This window comes from Clupea harengus, chromosome 7 (assembly GCF_900700415.2).
Source record: "Clupea harengus chromosome 7, Ch_v2.0.2, whole genome shotgun sequence".
Taxonomy (NCBI): Eukaryota; Metazoa; Chordata; class Actinopteri; order Clupeiformes; family Clupeidae; genus Clupea; species Clupea harengus.
Genome location: NC_045158.1, coordinates 11,852,084 through 11,869,711, shown reverse-complemented (window position 1 = coordinate 11,869,711; position 17,628 = coordinate 11,852,084). Strand labels below are relative to the sequence as shown.

The 17,628-nt window shown below is 41.6% G+C and overlaps 2 protein-coding genes across 2 annotated transcripts in view; both read right to left on the bottom strand.

Annotated features, from left to right (window-relative positions):
* Positions 1-7,821: 7,821 nt before the first annotated feature.
* On the bottom strand, positions 7,822-9,023 carry atoh1a (atonal bHLH transcription factor 1a). The gene has a single exon (XM_012830572.2). The coding sequence runs from the start codon at positions 9,021-9,023 to the stop codon at positions 8,115-8,117; it is 909 nt and encodes a 302-aa protein (XP_012686026.1). The 3' UTR covers positions 7,822-8,114.
* A 4,498-nt stretch (positions 9,024-13,521) lies between these two features.
* Positions 13,522-17,628, bottom strand: part of grid2 (glutamate receptor, ionotropic, delta 2) — a 287,411-nt gene continuing 283,304 nt past the window's right edge. Inside the window, exon 16 of the mRNA XM_012830589.3 lies at positions 13,522-16,163. Coding sequence (XP_012686043.2) covers positions 15,729-16,163 — 435 coding nt within the window. The 3' untranslated portion in view covers positions 13,522-15,728. The remainder of the gene's footprint in view (positions 16,164-17,628) is intronic.

Here is a 17,628-nt window from a genome sequence, read left to right as displayed (position 1 = left end):
GTGCAAATCCAAATGCCAGAGCTAATGATTTTTTGATGCTAGTCTAAGAGCAATACGTTTACTCAACCAATTTATTGAAAACATTTCTCTGTATATTTGAGGACCTTTTGGTTTTATGTTGTGTTAGATGGAGATAAAATGCTACCGGCACATTTTGAGGATGATGAACATATATTCATGTTGAAAACTATCATCCCTCTAGATTATTGCAAGTTTGTCATTTAATTCACTTCATTAAAAAAAAACATGACAAAGGATCTGAAATACAGAATCTGAACCCCACACATGAAGTCTAATAATAGACTCATGTCTACAAGGGCGAGACCACCAAGGTCAGAGGAGGAGATACAGTAGAGTGAGAGAAGAAAGCAGGCAGGCAGAAAGAAAGAGGGAAAAAGAGGGAGAGAGAGAGAGTGAGTTACCCGTCTGATTGACGTGTGCACCGAGGCAGCACTGATCTCTGCGGTGGCCCCCTCAGGAGATGAGGGATATACATTGGGGCCGATGGTGTGAAAAACGTGAGATGTAAGGACTAATCTGGAAGGAGTGGCAGATAAGAGAAGCTAAGGGCTGGAAGAAGGAGGAGAGGGGGGGGGGCTAGGCTTTCCCACGATTGTCCCAAGACAAAAAAAGAAAAAGAAAAAGATCGAGACATTTCAAGTGCTCCACTCAACATGCAGACAGATCTGCCGGTGCTCGTACTAATATCATCAAGATTTCATCTCGGCATCCTGAGTGTAATGGAATAATTAAAAAGATACGCGGAAAGTTGTACATTTTATCAGATAAAATTCACGAGCAACTATTGGGTTACATTTTCATTGCCTAATTTAGCAGGCTAAAAACATGGACTAAAAGTGACTTAGAGAGTCCAGAGGAAAATGGGAAGTATTGGTTACAGAGGAGGGCTACTGCCTGGTTAACTAATTACTCGCTTTTCTTTGTATCCCCAATGGGCTCAGGCTAAGATAATGCAATGAGGAAGTGGTCTTGTTGGAATGTTTTGATATACACTGGTTTAGTGGGGGGGGCATGTACTCTAAGAATGCCCTGCAGGCACTGGGGACACATTCCTATGTCCCAAGGCTGCTTTCTAGGCTCATGTTTCTGTGTCAGGGACAAACACACAACAAGTGTTGATGAAATATCACTAATTCTCTCCCTAAAAGAAACAAATGGCTTCTTGAAAACCAAAAACAATTAAATCCTAATTTCATGACTCATGATGGTTTATTACAAAGGTCTCCCTGACTCACCCTGATATGGAAATGTCTCCTTTATTATCCCTCTGTCCACTTAAGCTAATCGAGCTTGCATAATGCAATTTAACACAAGGGGGCCCAGCGATTAAGAAGACCCAGTTTGGGCTAACGGCGCACCACTGCGGTCATTCAATACTTCTGGGGGTTTATGCGACTGGCCCCAGGCCTGCATTTCATCACCCATGTGACTCGGGACGCTGTCCCACTACTCTGCCCTGTCGCTCTTCGGTTTACAGAATCGCTTTCCACAACTCTGCATTGTTGGGAGAAAGGTTTTTCAGAGTGTGCGCAGTGAATAGGCATCTCGGAGGGAACAGAGAGAGCCAGGACATGCACCTCTAATTGGGAATTGGAGTGAAGATGAGGACGGGGTGGAGGCTAGGTGAGGTGAGGTGGGGTTGGGGTGGCGGTGGACTGGGAAGGGAGTAGGGGTGGTGGGGGGGGCACGGTTTGTCTGTGCGCAGCTGAAAGCGATATCCTTGTCTGTTCCTACCTGCCCCACTCCCCACTGCTCCACCCACACGATACCTGAGAGTGGGGGTCTCCAGGGAAAAGGACCAGGGGAGGCTTTCAACAGGCATGAAAGGGAGCGGAATAAAATACAAGAAAACTCCTACAATATACAGTATCCCTCTCCAGAGCCCGGCGACCAGCTGAAATATTATCTGTGTGGCCACTGTAGAATGGGGCAGAGTCCTTAATAGATGCAGAGCTTCACAGGTGAGTGGGTGGGACAAGTAATACTCTCAACACCACTGCTTTTTATGGACTTATGAAAATGAATGGAGGAATCAGACAGGTCTTTGCACAGCCAATTTAATTTGCTACGATTTTCACTGCCCTGCAAGTCTGACTATATGATTTGTGTAAGAAACTGTACTTAAGAAATTTAAATCCAGATGAAAACCTATTCTATAGATTGATACGGTTTACCTCTTATCATTTCCGTTGAAGTGAAATCGAAGTGTGTCAGTTTCAGCAACTGTCCTGTCTAGTACTGCTTTGTACTGTGTTCCATAAAATAAATGTTGGTGAATAATTATTAGTTCTTGAATTCTTAAGGCTTTCTAGTAGAATTCTTAAAGCTTTCTAGTAGAAAGCTATGCATGCCATATCATTTGCTGAACAGAAATTATCCTCAGTACAATGACTTACAGCTGTATGTTTGTGAACAGTGACGATCACAAGTAACAGTGGAGTCCTAATATTTATACACAAACACACGTGTGTATGTGTGTGTGTGTGTGTGTGTGTTCGTATGTGTGTGTGTGTGTGTGTGTGTGTGTGTGTGTGTGTGTGTGTGTGTGTGTGTGTGTGTGACAGCTCTCTGACAGAATTACTTTTCAGTCCCATCAATCTCCATCTCTCTTCCCTGTAATCCATTCTGCAAGGTGGGCAGGTGACTTCCCGCATAAAAAAAACGGAGGGAACCCTGATTTTTGGAGGTGAAAGCCGTCAAAACTGCCTGGAGCAGAAACACCCGCAAATTTATGGCCCTCATTCAGGGCGAGCCCAGCTTTAGCCCTTCACGCCTCAGATCGGGGGCTGCGTGCTGGACGTAACCCAATCTGGAGGGAAGTCAAAAAGAGTAAATACCCATACAGTTGAGGTGTTTCCTATATGTATACATATACACACATGCTTACAAAGAACGAAACTGATGCTCAGAGAGCATAGAGCATCAACGTAATTGGCCCCGCCATTGTGCGGTTTTCAATGGGACGGTTACCCAAGAAGCCTCATGTTAGTCTATGTACGTTCGCTTTGAACATTCACGGACACAAAAGGGCAGCCAACAGATGAACAAAGCCTAGAGGGCTCCCTTGCCCTCACCCCTAATCTTTTATGGTGTGCAGAAAGACAAATGGACAACACTGTCAAACAAGTGAAAATCTGTCTATGGTGGCAGCGAAAGGCGTAACTAGATTTATGTTTCTTCTTTTTTACGTATTCTCCGCATTGCTCTTCCTTGTCATTTTTCACGTCACTAAAATAACCTTTCATACGACTTCATTCAAATGCAACAGAGGCGTGCTCTCTTCGCTGGTTACACATTTTAAAAGCAGGAATCTGAGAAGCTGCCTATAAAAGGCTTCCAGATACACCCATGATCTCTTAACAACAACTTAGTGTGATAAACAAGATAAGATATAAGGGATACATTGATATGTATCATCAGAGGCAACAAACCCCAGTGTTCATAGGAAGCTAATACATTATTCATAGCTCTTATTCACTGGCTCATGTGACATTTTCTATTATTTTCCATCCCTGCTTAGATAACAATCTTTTCAAAAAGAAACAAGGCTCACAAACCCATACCTCCATGCAGCCACAGGTGTGTGCAGTGTTTCAGCACGAGCACTTCACACGTACTGTTGCAGCCATTAATATTTCAGAGCGACTCTTTTTAATTCAAGCTCCAAGAGCTATATGACAGGTGCTATATGAGGCGCAGCTGTGGGATGCACCCTCACTCGGATCTACACTCTCTGACCATGCTTGAGGGGGCAGCAGTTAAGAGGCATCTATGGGCATTAACAAACAACACATGCAATACAGAAACTGGGAGATAACCATGGGGTTTATTGTCCCACTGTCGGAGTTCTCGTGAGTCACAAACTGAGAAAATGATTTGATAAAACATCATTCTAAACAATATTACGCAACCCCATAGCTGTGCGCAAACTGGACCTTCTGAAAAGACTACATGTTGGTGTTGGATAAACAAACCAAATAATCTGTTAAACCCTGATGAACCTTTTTTTTCTCTCTCCTGGAGTGTGTCCCCTCTTTACCTCTGTGCTCTGTGTCGAACTCACTCCCCTTAGTACCTCCTACCCCTCCCCAACACCCCCTCTCTCTCTGTCTCTGTCTCTCTGTCTCTCTGTCTCTCTCTCTCTCTCTCTCTCTCTCTCTCTCTCTCTCTCTCTCTCTCTGCTTGCTGCCCTGTCCTGGAGCAGATGGGAAGTACGACTGAGTTTTATCTTTTGTTCAGAAGTCCCCAGAGAGCCCAAGCCTTTTTTTTAGGCTCCTATGACTTGCGTTATCTTTTTACAGAAACTCAGGGAGCGCCCTACGTGAGGTTGAGAAGTGTCAAAATTAGCATGAGTTTCAATAGAACTGTGACTTTTCTGCATAATTCACAATGATTTTATAACTTATAGACTTTTATGACTTGTTTTGACAGTTTCCTCACTCTGCTTTGAGAGGATGGAGTATGGGTAGTGTTGTTAGTTAAACCTAGTGACTCATTAAATAGCACAGGGGTTTGTTTCTTCTTAGTGACATCATAAGTACAACTGCATGTAACAAGTGTCTGTGCATGTCGTGGTACATAAGATTCAAACAAATAAACTCTAACACTTCATCAAATTTTAATTAAATGTGCAGACACAAACCAATGATTTAACCAGAAACCTCAGAATAGACTAAATTCTACATCTGGTCTGAGAAAATATATATAAAATATATATAATGCAGTAATGTTCAGTGCAAACAATTATCAATCTAAACCAAATAATAAGGTGGATTTGAACCAAATAAAACTATTTAAAGATAAATGGAGAAAGATTAAAAAAAAAAACATCTGCAGTTGTGGACATTCTTAACATTTAACTTAGGAAGGACCATTCTTGTTTTGTTTGCACTTGGCCGACAACATTAACGTTATGATATCCCTCCTGAATATTATAAAAAACTAGAAAAGCCATCACTGAATATTTGGAACAGGTTTGAGTAATCAGTTTCCCATTCATTCTGATTCTATTTAAATAGGTTTTGTATAATGATTCTCAAATACATTTTGATAGCATCGTGACAGAGAAGTTACATGCACCTGCACACTAGCCTGACCCATGCCAATGCACTGTATAGAGGAGGAAAGAACTGAAAGGTTGTTTTTATTTCCCTCAACGCACAAGATCAATATTTAATGAGCTAAATATTTAATCAGTTGCTTCGTTTTTAAAATAGGGAAGTTGCGAGGTTTGTGGAGAGCAAATACACGCAACACGAAACCTGAAAGTGACTTATTGTTCCAGCTGCCTCTTAGTCCTTGGGGATAACAGAATGAACAGAAGATAGAGCTATTTTCTATGGAACTGACCTGAAAAGTTTTAGATACTGATCATTTTGGACTCTTACAATCCGGCTGCTGAGTAGTTCATGTGCAACTTAAATTTGATTGTAAGGTATACAAAGCGATGGTATTATGAGTTATATTGCCCGCAAGATAAAACTTTTCATTCGACAAAAACTTTTTGTTACATGAGAAATTTCGATATTTGTATCACGATCTAGTGAAGCATGTATGTTTATAAATGATACAGATAATTTCTAAATACAGTCACATGGGTGGGTGTCAGAATGCATGCGAACTTTTGAGGGCGCGAGCTACTGAAATCTGAGATCGTGGTCGTTTGGGAGGGTCGCATGTGTCACCAGGTGGCTGGTTGTTCATAGAAAGATAAAGGTATGGAAGGATAAACGCTGTAAATAATTGAACACAGAGCGCGTGTACATGATATTGCCTATTATTCTCTATGTTAATCTGCGGAGGCGATCGCGAGGACATGGCAGATGATTGGTTAAGGGCGTGGGCGGGACGCAAGAGGCAGGTGCAGCAGCACTTTCATCAATAATTCCTGAATCTCCCAGTAACGCTTGAAATTGTGGGCAAAACCAAACTAACCGTCAACGCAACACTATCTTCACTAGACTGCAGTTTGTTCAATTTGATTAAATGGGTGCACGACTGTAAGTCTTAGTTAATTTACACGTGCGGTAGACTCCCCAGGCTTTCTTGCTCGCGGCATGCGTGAATGTGTGTCTGTGTGTTTGCGCGCGCTCGCCGGCGTCAATGCCCGCTGGTTGTGTATCGCTGTACGCGTGAGCGTGTGCGTGGCAGGCTTCCTTAGCAAGTGTTCTTTCTGGAGTCTCGTCCTGAGGGACCTTGCGCTGTGTGTGTAGGAGAAACCTGCGCGCTCACCAGCTGACAGCACGTGTTTCAATGAGGATACCCAACACCCCTTGCCACGGGTCTGCCAACAATAGCACGCAAATTAATAAACACTCCGATTACCATCACACACGCACACACACACACCAACAACTCAGTCTTTTGATAAACTATCGGCAGACAGTGTATGTAAGTAAACGAAAATGTACCGCAACCAGGTATCTTAAAGTGGCAAACTGTACTTTTATCAATGTTTGATGAAAAATGCTGGCCTCGCCCGGCACCAAATGGAGGGCGTACCACTGAAAGAACATTTGAGCGTTTTCAAGACACTATATCAAACTTTCTCTAATTAAAAAGTTATTGTGGACGATTGTTGCCAGCTTGACCAACACCAACTCTTACTTCGGCCGATCCTCCACTCGTAGCAGTCCCTTATATTATTAATAATTATTTTAATATTGTAATACAGTGTTCACCTCAAATCTCAATTGAAATATATCGAGAAACCTCCAATTTCTCACAAAACAATTATCAATCATATTACATAATTATATAATGTCTACTTTTAATGATTAACATGGGTCTAGGTTTGTTTGAAATTTGGAAGGTTATTGTGGCTGAAAAATACAGATGAATATGAAATAAGATGAAGACATAGCGCCCAAAAGTCACATTTCAAACAGACAGCACATTCTTAAAGTGGGCATTTAGGAGATTATTATCATCATTGTTATTATTGTTGTCATTGTTGTTACATTGGCAGCACAAAAAAGTGTTAGTTCTAGCTATATTTATATTTCGCATGAACAGAATTGTGAAGGCTATTTTAAGGCCTGTTGATGAATGTTATTATTATTATTATTATTAGTAGTAGTAGTAGTATTTATAACAAGAACAATATTACTATTATCATTGTTATTATTATTATAATTATTATTATTAATAATAATAATAATAATAACAATAATGATACTATGCTAATAAATAGGCTCATGTCAAGTCATGCTATGACAAAAAGAGTAGGGTACGCCTGTCTTTACATTACTGGTAATATTGACTGAGCAGCATTCCAGCGTACCGCCAGTTTACTGTCTTAGATGCTGTGAAATTAAATTGGTCAGCATAAAAAAGTAAACTGGAACAAATAGTTCTATATAAATAAAAAAGTCATTAGGCAAGACATAGTTATGTTCAATCATTTTATTTTCAAAATCAATGAAAACGTTACCAAATGGCAGATTTCTAGATTTCAGCAGTGTAACATCTCAATAGAAAAGCAAGACAAACAAGACCATTGAAAATAAATACTTAAATCAGCTCCTCCAAATCAAAGCAAAATACAAACAATTTCGCCTTGAAATTAAATGTTCAAAAACAAACAAATGTACAAAAAGACTAATGGCTATTTTAAATATGTTTATCAAATTGGCAGTAGTCTACTACTTACATTAAGACGCTATTTGTTCCATGACAAACGCATGTCTCTCAAGCCTCTGGCTCGTTTTTAAAGTGCACATAACCTTTAGAAGTTGCAAGCAAATTCTTACAGGGAAAAAATCAAGACAAAATCATCTTCATGAATTCAGTATTCTAAAACATAATTACAAGTATACATAGACAAAATCAGGCTTTTTTTCTTTTTTTCTTGGAAGACATGTTTTTGTATGACATTTGAGAGCCCATGGCAGTCGACATGGCAGAGGGGTCCTATCAATGTCACCAAGAGGCGCATAAATTCTATTGGCGGAACAATACCTTAAAAATAACATTTATCTCAAGGCTATTTAATATAAATCTGATACACCATCATATCAGCTGTCATAAAGCAAACTATTGAAATGTATATGCCAACTCCACATATGATTGACACAACTTAAGTAAAGTCTGTTTTAACGTGTTAGTATGCATGGTGGAAGTTTCAGTTCTGACAGTTCGTCTTCGCTCTGAAGCTCAAGGTGAGTCTCATCCGAGTCGCTAAAGTGAGAATGGGGGGAAAACTCTCCATCGCTTCGGTTCGACCGTGGTGTGTCTTTACTGTTCTCGGATTCGGACTTCAAGGTCCCCGTAGGTGACTGCATGTTTTGTTCCATGAAAGAGGCGAATGATGCATCCTCATAGGGGAATGGCATTCCGGTTAGCTGGGTAGGGAAAACCCTGGTTGTCGGCGATCCCCTGGGAGTGTTGTCCCCCTCGTAGACGGTGGCAGACAAACTGCGGTTTGGCGAATCTACTTTAGCACCTGGACTCTCCAGAAGGTCGGAGAGAGCGTTGATGTAGATCTGAGCCATCTGCAGAGTGTCGTATTTGGAGAGCTTCTTTTCGTTGTCGAATGCCGGGATGACGCTCCGTAGCTCGTCAAAGGCGTGGTTCAGTCCGTGCATACGCCGCCGTTCCCGTGCGTTGGCGGCCGAGCGTCTCTTTTTTTGCACCACGTTGGTCGTTTCGCTGGACGGAGCTCTTTGCCTTCCGTCGTCCGTTGTCAGCGAGCCCTTGAGTCGACACAACTCACGCACTTTGACAGGACTCTTGGAGTTCTTCCTAAAGTTGGAGAGGTGACCCGCTGGTGGAGACACGCCTTCCACACTTGAGCCGGGCGAGTGCAGCAGGTAGTCGGCGTGTGGCGCACAGGTGCCAGGCTGTACGGGAGCGAGCCAGGCGCGTGGGTCACTGCTGTCCATGAGTGCCAGACTCGGTGGGTACTCGCGCCGCTCCCTCCTCCCCAAACCAGACTGTTGGACTTCGAATCCACTCATCTCCTTTGCGTCTTTGTTAAAGCCTTCCAGACACAGTCCATCCATTTCAGGTAGGATAAATCACGAAACCGTAGCAAAGAGCAAATGGAAAGAAAAATATAGAAAGTATAGCCGTGTGTCTCCTTTTGCACCTGTTGCGCGCACTTAGTCGCGTGGTGGTTGCTTTACTGATGTCTCAGGGCACTGCGTGGCTTTAAAAAGCGGCACGCGCCTGGGAGCCCCCCTTCTCATATGGTCGCGTGGCGCTTTGACCAATAAGAGCACTTGGGGCAGGCGCGTGTAGACAACCAATGAAAACGCGCGGTAAACCCGAGAGAGGTTATTACGCCCAAACTGTTTTTGATAATGCCGCGGTTTAGGGTTGTTTAACTGGGGTGTTATTACCACAATGAGTCGTCCCACCGGACGCACGTGGAGATGCTGGTCAGTAAGCGTGGATAGCGCGGGCTTCAGATAAAAGACACCATGATGCCCACGCGCCAGGTGTGGCACCTAGAAGGACATAACCTGCGTGAAACAAAGTCAGTGACATGAGTTCTGACTCATCTACTCCAGTGGCCTAAAGCCCAAATGGTTGAATAACTCTTGATAAGATGCAAAATCCCAAAAGCCTATACAAGCAACACTATCAAGGCCCACAATGAACACTACTACCGTTGTCATATTTATCATTGTCATATTTATCATAGGTTATCATCACTTTATGGAACATTTAAAAGAGCTATTACAATTTCTGTAATGTATGCATTGAGAAGAGAGCAGGATCACTTGAGTTTATGACAACTTGCTGTAATTGTCTGTAATTATGTCCAGGAATTCGTTTCTGTGGCCTTCGCTTGAATTAAATCATCCCAGGCTCACTTTTAATCAGCCAAATTTAATTTTAATCACTGAAGATTTGGGACAGAAAAAGGATGGAAAATTAATCGGATTCCTATTTTGCTCAATGACCATTCATCAGTCGTCTATGCCGTGAATGTTAATGCCATCTTAAATTTCATTTCCTTTTGAACAAGTTCAAAACCTTTTGATCCGACTTAAGGAACGCCCTGCTGGTAAAAAGGGCTGCACCAGGATGAGAAACATGATCAGGGAACGCTTTTACTGTCCAAAGCAATGACAAGAGGAAGATATAGACCAGGAGCGTGTTACGACCATTAAGGTCTTTGACAACAATCCCCTCTATACAAAATCATATTGTTTAAAACCGTTGGCCACCTTTATTCACAAAAGTAAATAGCAGACGACTAAAATAGACAATGCCATTATGTTTAGGGTCTTCAGATGGATAGACAGAGAGAGAGATCAACATATTTTATAGTAGGATATCGGAAATAAATAGACGTATGTAGGCTTATCCTCGCTTGTGAGTTTAGAAAACATTTTCAACTTACTGCATCGTTTATGTATATATAGTAACAAAATGAATGCAATAAAAAGTGAATTGCCATAGGCTACTTGCACTTTATACCATAAATCAGCAGCCGAATGAATAATGCGTTGTATAAATTCTTCATTTCTGAGGAAAATAGCATTAATCTTTTTGCATTTATTCATGAATTCATAGTGCGCTGAGGCTCAGGGGCTGGCGCCTGACTCTGTCCTAGTGTGCGCCCCGTCCCGCTGTCCTGCGAGTCTTGGAAAGACTCCTAAAGCAAACAACAGGTTGGATATTGTAGCGGTCGATTATTAAAGTGTCTCAGGCACAATGGCGACTCTATGTTCCATTCGACACGCTCGGGGAACCCTTTGGAAAATGTGCACAAAATGTGTCTCGATAGGGGCTCCCAACGTGAGCGAGTCTGCATGCTGCTTTCTTCATTCCAGTCTCCGGGGAAACAGGGAGAGCGTACTTTTTACCATGTAGACATGAAAACATTGTTACTACTACTAGTACTACTGATAGTAGAAATAATAGTAGCAGTAATGTGTAAAACTTTTGTAGCCTACTATAAAATCGACCGTATAGTTTTGAATGTAATAACTGAGTTATAGCTAAACTATAAACCTTAAGATATGGCTATTGAAACGCTTTTTATCTGATTAAATTAAATTATTGTAAAATATATCTGTCCTGGGAATGTGAGTAATTCCTGAAAACTCATTGAACTGTATTGATTTGTTCTGCAAGAGTGGTGATCTTTGTGGGGTTGGAAAAAACGATGAATAGAACTGCCATATAAGCACTGCAAAAATATAGAGCGTTTCACTGAACTGAGTCCACCAGGTCAGCCATGCAGATGCAATTGTTTTTTTTTTTACCTCTTCAAATAAATAAAATAAAACCCTATCAGATTATGAGAATGTGCATGCATCTCATGAGAATATGATAACGTTTTGTTAGATTGTGTCAGGAAAAAAGTAGTCCTGAAATGTTTTTTTTTCCTGCAGAGCAAAAGTGACTTGTTCAGTTTGATGAAATATATTGATTGATGCAATCTGCTGTTATTCAAATAAGATTGAATGCATTCCTAATCTATGTGCTCCTGTATCTGAAGTTGAAGAGCAAGGCTGTGGGAATGCCAAGGTCAAGCAGTAGACTCTCAGGGAGCACACATACTTGTAAATGGTGTTCCTGTCCCTTTATGTTCTTTTAGATACAAAAGAACACATTGAAGATGGCAAAATGCCAAATGCCTCATTAAATGGACTATGATTTCTATATTTGAGAGGATTAATTGTGTCATACTGGTTTGAAGTTTTCTGCCTCAATATTTTTTCAGCTGCATGGAAATCAGTGATACGCCGTATTAATTAAGGCTGAAAGATTATACATCGTTGCAATATGTTTTAGTCACCAGAGTGTCATACACTCATTATCTACTTTACACCAGTTTCACACCATCGCTCAACATTAAGCCCTAAGCAGGAAATAACTAAACCCACTAAACTAAATTATTTGTTTTGTTCAGATTAATGCTTTCAATACATCCATGACTACAAATTACTATTACCTAAACATGTATTTGGCAAGCAAGACTTTAGCCATAATATAAAATAAATTCTGATAAACTTAAGTCCACTCTAAAGTTAAAGTAACTCAGACGAGTATTTCCATTGATAGTAAAAGAGAAGGGCGAATCTCTTAACAGAATCCAATTGAAAGAATGAGGGTGTGTGTGCCAAACCAGATGGAGCAGTAAGTGTAGATGTAATCACTTGAATAAGCCAGTGTCCAATTCAGTGCCGATGTAGCATAATTGCTCGATGGCTCAAGGTTTCAAATATGACTGATTGCAGTTAATACATTTAGATGTACTGTCAGACTATTTACTAAGTGGGATTTTTAACTAAATGGAACACAAATTAAATAGTTGAACTTAAGTGTTATCTTATGTTATAAGTAGGCTATACATTTCAAGCACATGACTGAATTGAATCATGACTTTACACGTGGTCTTATACCACATCAACAAGTTGTGGTTAAACATTTAAACATGTTATCAGGACTGGTAAATTTGCAGGGTTTACAATAACGTGAATGCACTTTGTGTGAAGAGAACAGCCAGAGCCGAGTAGTCGCTCTGTTGATCTTTGCTGACTGGCAACAGAGTGCTGTTTAATTTAGTATGCTTATCTTAACTCTTACCTCTACTCTGCCACTGTTTAAGGATGACACTGCAAGATATTTGAGAAGCTGATTCACTCAGTGGGGTTTTCTGAGGTGAATGTCGCTTTGATGCCGTGTTTGTGGTTGCCACCTACTGATCATTTACCGTCATTACACTTACTGAACCGAGCAAGAAAAATAAATAATACCCCAGGGACGGAGAAACTGAATGCAATTTTTTTCTGTAGCTCTTCATTCAGATAAAGGCAAATGTTCACATGCGACTGTATTTGGATTTCAGGTCTCCAGAGACAAATGGATCTGGATGATTAGCTCCATGGCAAATTAAATTGACAGGACAATTCTGATAAAAAAAAATTATAAATCAATTGCAGGTGGAAAGAGACAAGTGGACAACAAGGGAGTAAACTGGACCACTCTTTTTCTCTCTCTCAAGTAACGTACGGCACGGTAATGTGCCGTAGGTGCATAAAAAGAAGCAGTAAAAATAAAAAATGTTTAGCTCTGTGACGGAATGCTTAAGCCATTCTTTGGCTCTTTGGCGTTGCAGTCAGGGGCACTGGACACTGTTTATGTCCACACAGACACACCAATACTATTCAGAGTTACTGTAGTCATATGCAGGCCCCTCCTGTTAGTCCAGTCAGTTAGGGTGTGCCTGGGCAACAGCAACTGCATGAAAGTCAATGTATTCCTTCATATCTGACATGTGGATCTTCCTTCCAATGGCAATGGTGTAGAACAGTACTAAGGTGCTGAGGGCGTATTGACTATTTTTTCAAATGACTGTGGGGGGAACCATGGAGCCTGAGGAGGCTCATTACTGCCTCTAGTGGTCACCAGTCTGCTACTGCTCACAGAAATGCTGAGGCTACAAATCATCAAGTTAATAAGAAGTTTATCAACAACTAGTTGATCTACATAAAATAAGCATAAAAGAAAAAAAGGAAATCAAAGACCAAGAATACATACCACTGTAGAAAACATGTTTATTAGACAAATTATACACAGAAAGCTTTGCCACTTGTAACAGAGGCCTCAGTTTGTTCCGTTTGAATAATATGCAACACATACAACAAAATAGGCCTATATTAAATACTGTACATTATAATCAGTTGAAAATGATCAAGTAATCCTGTACATACTATGTATGAAATTAAAAATGTTACAGGCATAGCAAGTACTGCATGCTTCTTTTACCAGAAAGAACTTGCCTCCTTATTTTTAAACGAAGCAAATAAAATGGTATGCGGTCAGAATGGAGAGGGTCAGAAGGATTCGTGGAGAACTGATAATGTATGATGACAGCTAACTGAATGCTAGGCTCTTATGATATACGTCTTTTTTTATCCATAAAAAAATCATCCGCATGTAAAATATACATTTTTTAAATGGTTCTTTGTTTATACTAAATAAAAATTTAAATTTTATACTAAATAAACTTTGATTCCTATTGTCATTCGGTAGCCATAGCTCAAGAAAATTACATCTAGAAGGCTTGCGTCAAACACTGCGGCTGTTCTCTACGCACAACATCTGCAATTTAGTCTGAAGATAATGAACTCAAAGCTCTGTCTAAACAACTAACATTAGTAAATATTAATACATTGTTAGTGAAAAGGTGGGATTTTTCCATTACCGCAAAAAAAATGTCGATTTTTTTTTCCTCACCACCCCTGGATGAACTTGTCGAGATAATTAGCACTTTTAAACGGTTTGACAAATAGTATAATCCCTTAACAATGTACAAAATGAATCAGAAAGAGATTTCAAATGACCTCAAAAAAAAGGATAGCCATTTTCTCTCGTCTTCTCAGGTGGCGATGAGACTGGGGTGAGGACTGATGCTGGGTAGGTTGAGCCCTCCCTCTGTAAGGCCTAGTCTGACCAATGTGTTGGAAAAATCTCACCCTGATGCAAACTCAACACATCAATCTGAAGAACACAGCAGCTAGCTGGTGGCACTTAAAATAATTAGAAAAAAAAAACAAAAAAACAAACAACAACAACAAAAGAAGAAGAAGAAAAAAACTACTGTACAAAATGCTTGTTTGTTGAGCCCTGGTGTGACTAGAAAAAAAAAGTAAAGACACGGGGAAACAACCTTAGGGGTGAACTTATGATGCAAACCGAAGAAAGACAATGGCACTCTATCAGTTAAAATAAAATAAAAAATAGACAGCTCAGAACAATTATTATAATTTCATCTTTTTTTTTTCATTATTGTTTTAGCTCTCTGACCAAAAAACCCCCACATTCCACGCATTAAGATTTGTTATACTTAAAACAAAGTCAATAAAAGAAAACAGCCTTAAACTGTATTCTCTGTTAGATGTCACTGTTTGTCTGTCAGTTTGTCTTTTTTTCCTATGGATGAGTCTCTGTCTCGAAGCATTTTTTATCACAGCGTCTTGCATTTGGCTAGACGTCACAGCGTTGGTGAGAGCACACCAGGGCCACAGTCCTACTCTGGTCTGTGAACATTGGTGCAGTGCATTATAATCAATGGAGTCTCACGGGCTTCAAGATGGAACCCTGCCTAGAAGTCAAGAGGTCAGCCGGGTCAAAGGGATGCCACACAGAGTTGAATTGACACCTCGGTCCGGAGGTATTTGTTGAATGTAACAGAGCGTTGCGCTCATCGTAGCACACTGAAAGAGAGACGAGAGATCTTTGAAAGGGAGCCTCACGTTTTTTTTAAATGTTTTTTTTTTCAATCTGTGGGGCTTTAAATGTTGTTCGGAAAACAACAAAAACAAGTTCCCACTCTTTTTTTCACCATGATGGTCCTGATCCTGGGTGATTCTGTTAGTCTTTCATAATCTTTAGTCTCATTTTAAACGGCACAAAAAATGCGTTCTTGAAATGCTTGGTAACATAAAAAAAAAGAAAAGTTCAGTCATTCCCTGTCACAGCAGAGATCTTCCTGACTACCACAAACAAACGACAATAACACAGAACACCTTCCTCTTAGGTTTGGCGAGTTCAGGCAGCACACACTCTCCCCCACTGCATCCCCTGTCCCAGGCGAAAAACAAAAAAAACATAATAAGCCAAAATATTTGAACCCGAAAACAACATAAAAAGATTCTGTATGTACACATAATCTTTTTTTCCTTTTTTTCCCTTTTGTATTTGTTTTTAAGGTTTGCTCCTCTCTCCACCCTACGCTGCTGAGCTCATATGGATGTGCCCCTGTCCGGGTCATTGCCATAGCCGAAGTTAGGCCCCGGGGTGGGCTGGTACTGCATGCTCTGCATGCCCTGCATGGTCTTTATGGGGCTGCGGAAGAAGCCTCCGTTGGGGGCGCGCTGCCGGAAGGTCCCCTGCCGGTGGTCCTGCACGGTGCCGTAGGCGAAGCCCCCGCCGGTCTTGGCCGAGAGGCTCCGGCTGAGGGTCTGAATCTGCTCGGGGATGAAGGTGGTGGTGGTGATGTGCGTGTTGCGGAAGTCGCTGATCTGCTCGAGGGCCTGGCGTGCGGCGGGCATCGAGTCCATGTCCAGCGGCGTCAGGTCGATAGAGGAGGTGGAGAACTGCTTGTGGGGGCTGTCGTCCTCCGTGCACAGGCTGTTAACCCTGTGGTGAAGGTGCTCCAAGTCAATCTCTTTGTCGTCCTGCGAAAGGAAGAAAAAAGAGAGGGAGAGAAGAGGTGGTGTGGGAGGGGGGAGATAGAAGAAGAGCGAGACCGAGAAGAAGAAGAAGAAGAAGAAGAGGGAAAAAAGGAGACGGAGAAAAGGAAAAGAGGAGAGGAGAGAAGAAGAAGAGGGAGGGAGTGCGGGTTGTTAGAGGAGTAAAAGGGTAAAATAGGTCGGGACATAAAGTGAGGCGAGAGGGTGTGTGTGTGTGTGTGTGTGTTTAACACGTGTGTGAGGTGAGAGTGGGGTGTTTTCACGATGAGTCAGACATTCGGGAGGGATGCGAAGAAAAGGAAAAAGGAGTGCAGGTATATCACAACAACGAAGAGAGGAGATGCACAGCGCCAGTGAATGACAGCGAAGAGCAAGAAGGAGGAAAAGGGTGATGAGAGCGAGAGTTTCGGAACACGTTAGTGATGGACGATGGCGCGGTGAGGGAGGGAGGGAGCGAGATGAGAGAATCGGAGAGAGTGTGGGTGACGTGTGGAGTTCGGTTGTAACAGGGGAGAGGAAGAGAGGGAGAGAGGGAAGGAGGGCACAAAAAGCAACAGACTAAGCTGTAGTGAGGTGAACACACAAACGGACACATTTCTGTCAGGGAGACGGCTATAGGAATGTTTTTCATGGACCAACCTGTCTGAGACTATGAGGGTACAATCGGGATGATTACACTAAATGCCATTCCTGTTTAATGAGAAACTAAGACAGTGTACACATTGGTGGAGGCTGACTACATCTTAAGTGTAGCGTTGGATATTAATTATTCCAAAGCCAGGTGATTAGGGAAAGTAATAAGGTTTTGTGCTAATGGTTACACTGCACACAAATAAAATGCAGGTGTTTTGGAACAGGTCCATCTCCAATGCTTACCTAGACTGTGACTAAATCTACAACTAAACTGCTATCTCTAATTGAATCAGATTGTCTTCTGTTTCCATAAATTCAGCCAACATAAGATTTGAAAAATGTATATCAATATAGGTATATGAAATAATAAAGATACTCATTTGTTTGGAGTGACCTTCCTCTCGCCTTTAATTATTCAGACCAGCTTTTTACTGTGGTCAATATTGAGTGGGTATGCAGAACAGGAGAGTTGCTGAGTACTCTATATAGATACAATGATATATATATATATATATACATACATATTTACACTCACAGAAGGATGCGGAATGCTTGTGCCAAGGGGGAGCACAGTTCAGTAAGTGCATTGGTGTTCCATTGGTGGAGAAGAACAAAGGGGGGCAAAGAGTGGTTGCGGGGGATTGTGGGGGGGACGGGACGGGACGGTCGGGGTTAAAGTGAGTTTTCCATCCCCTGGGTGCAGTTGGCACTGACTGGGTGCAGCGCCACCACAACTAGTGGGGAGGGCCCTTGAGCGTGCCAGCAGTGCGGGACAGAGGTGGCATCCACGGTCACCCGCTCCCTCTCTGAGAGCATG

What these genes read in the sequence shown, in the direction of transcription:
- atoh1a (XM_012830572.2), bottom strand. Translation starts at nt 9,023, where the DNA reads ATGGATGGACTGTGTCTGGAAGGCTTTAACAAAGACGCAAAGGAGATG.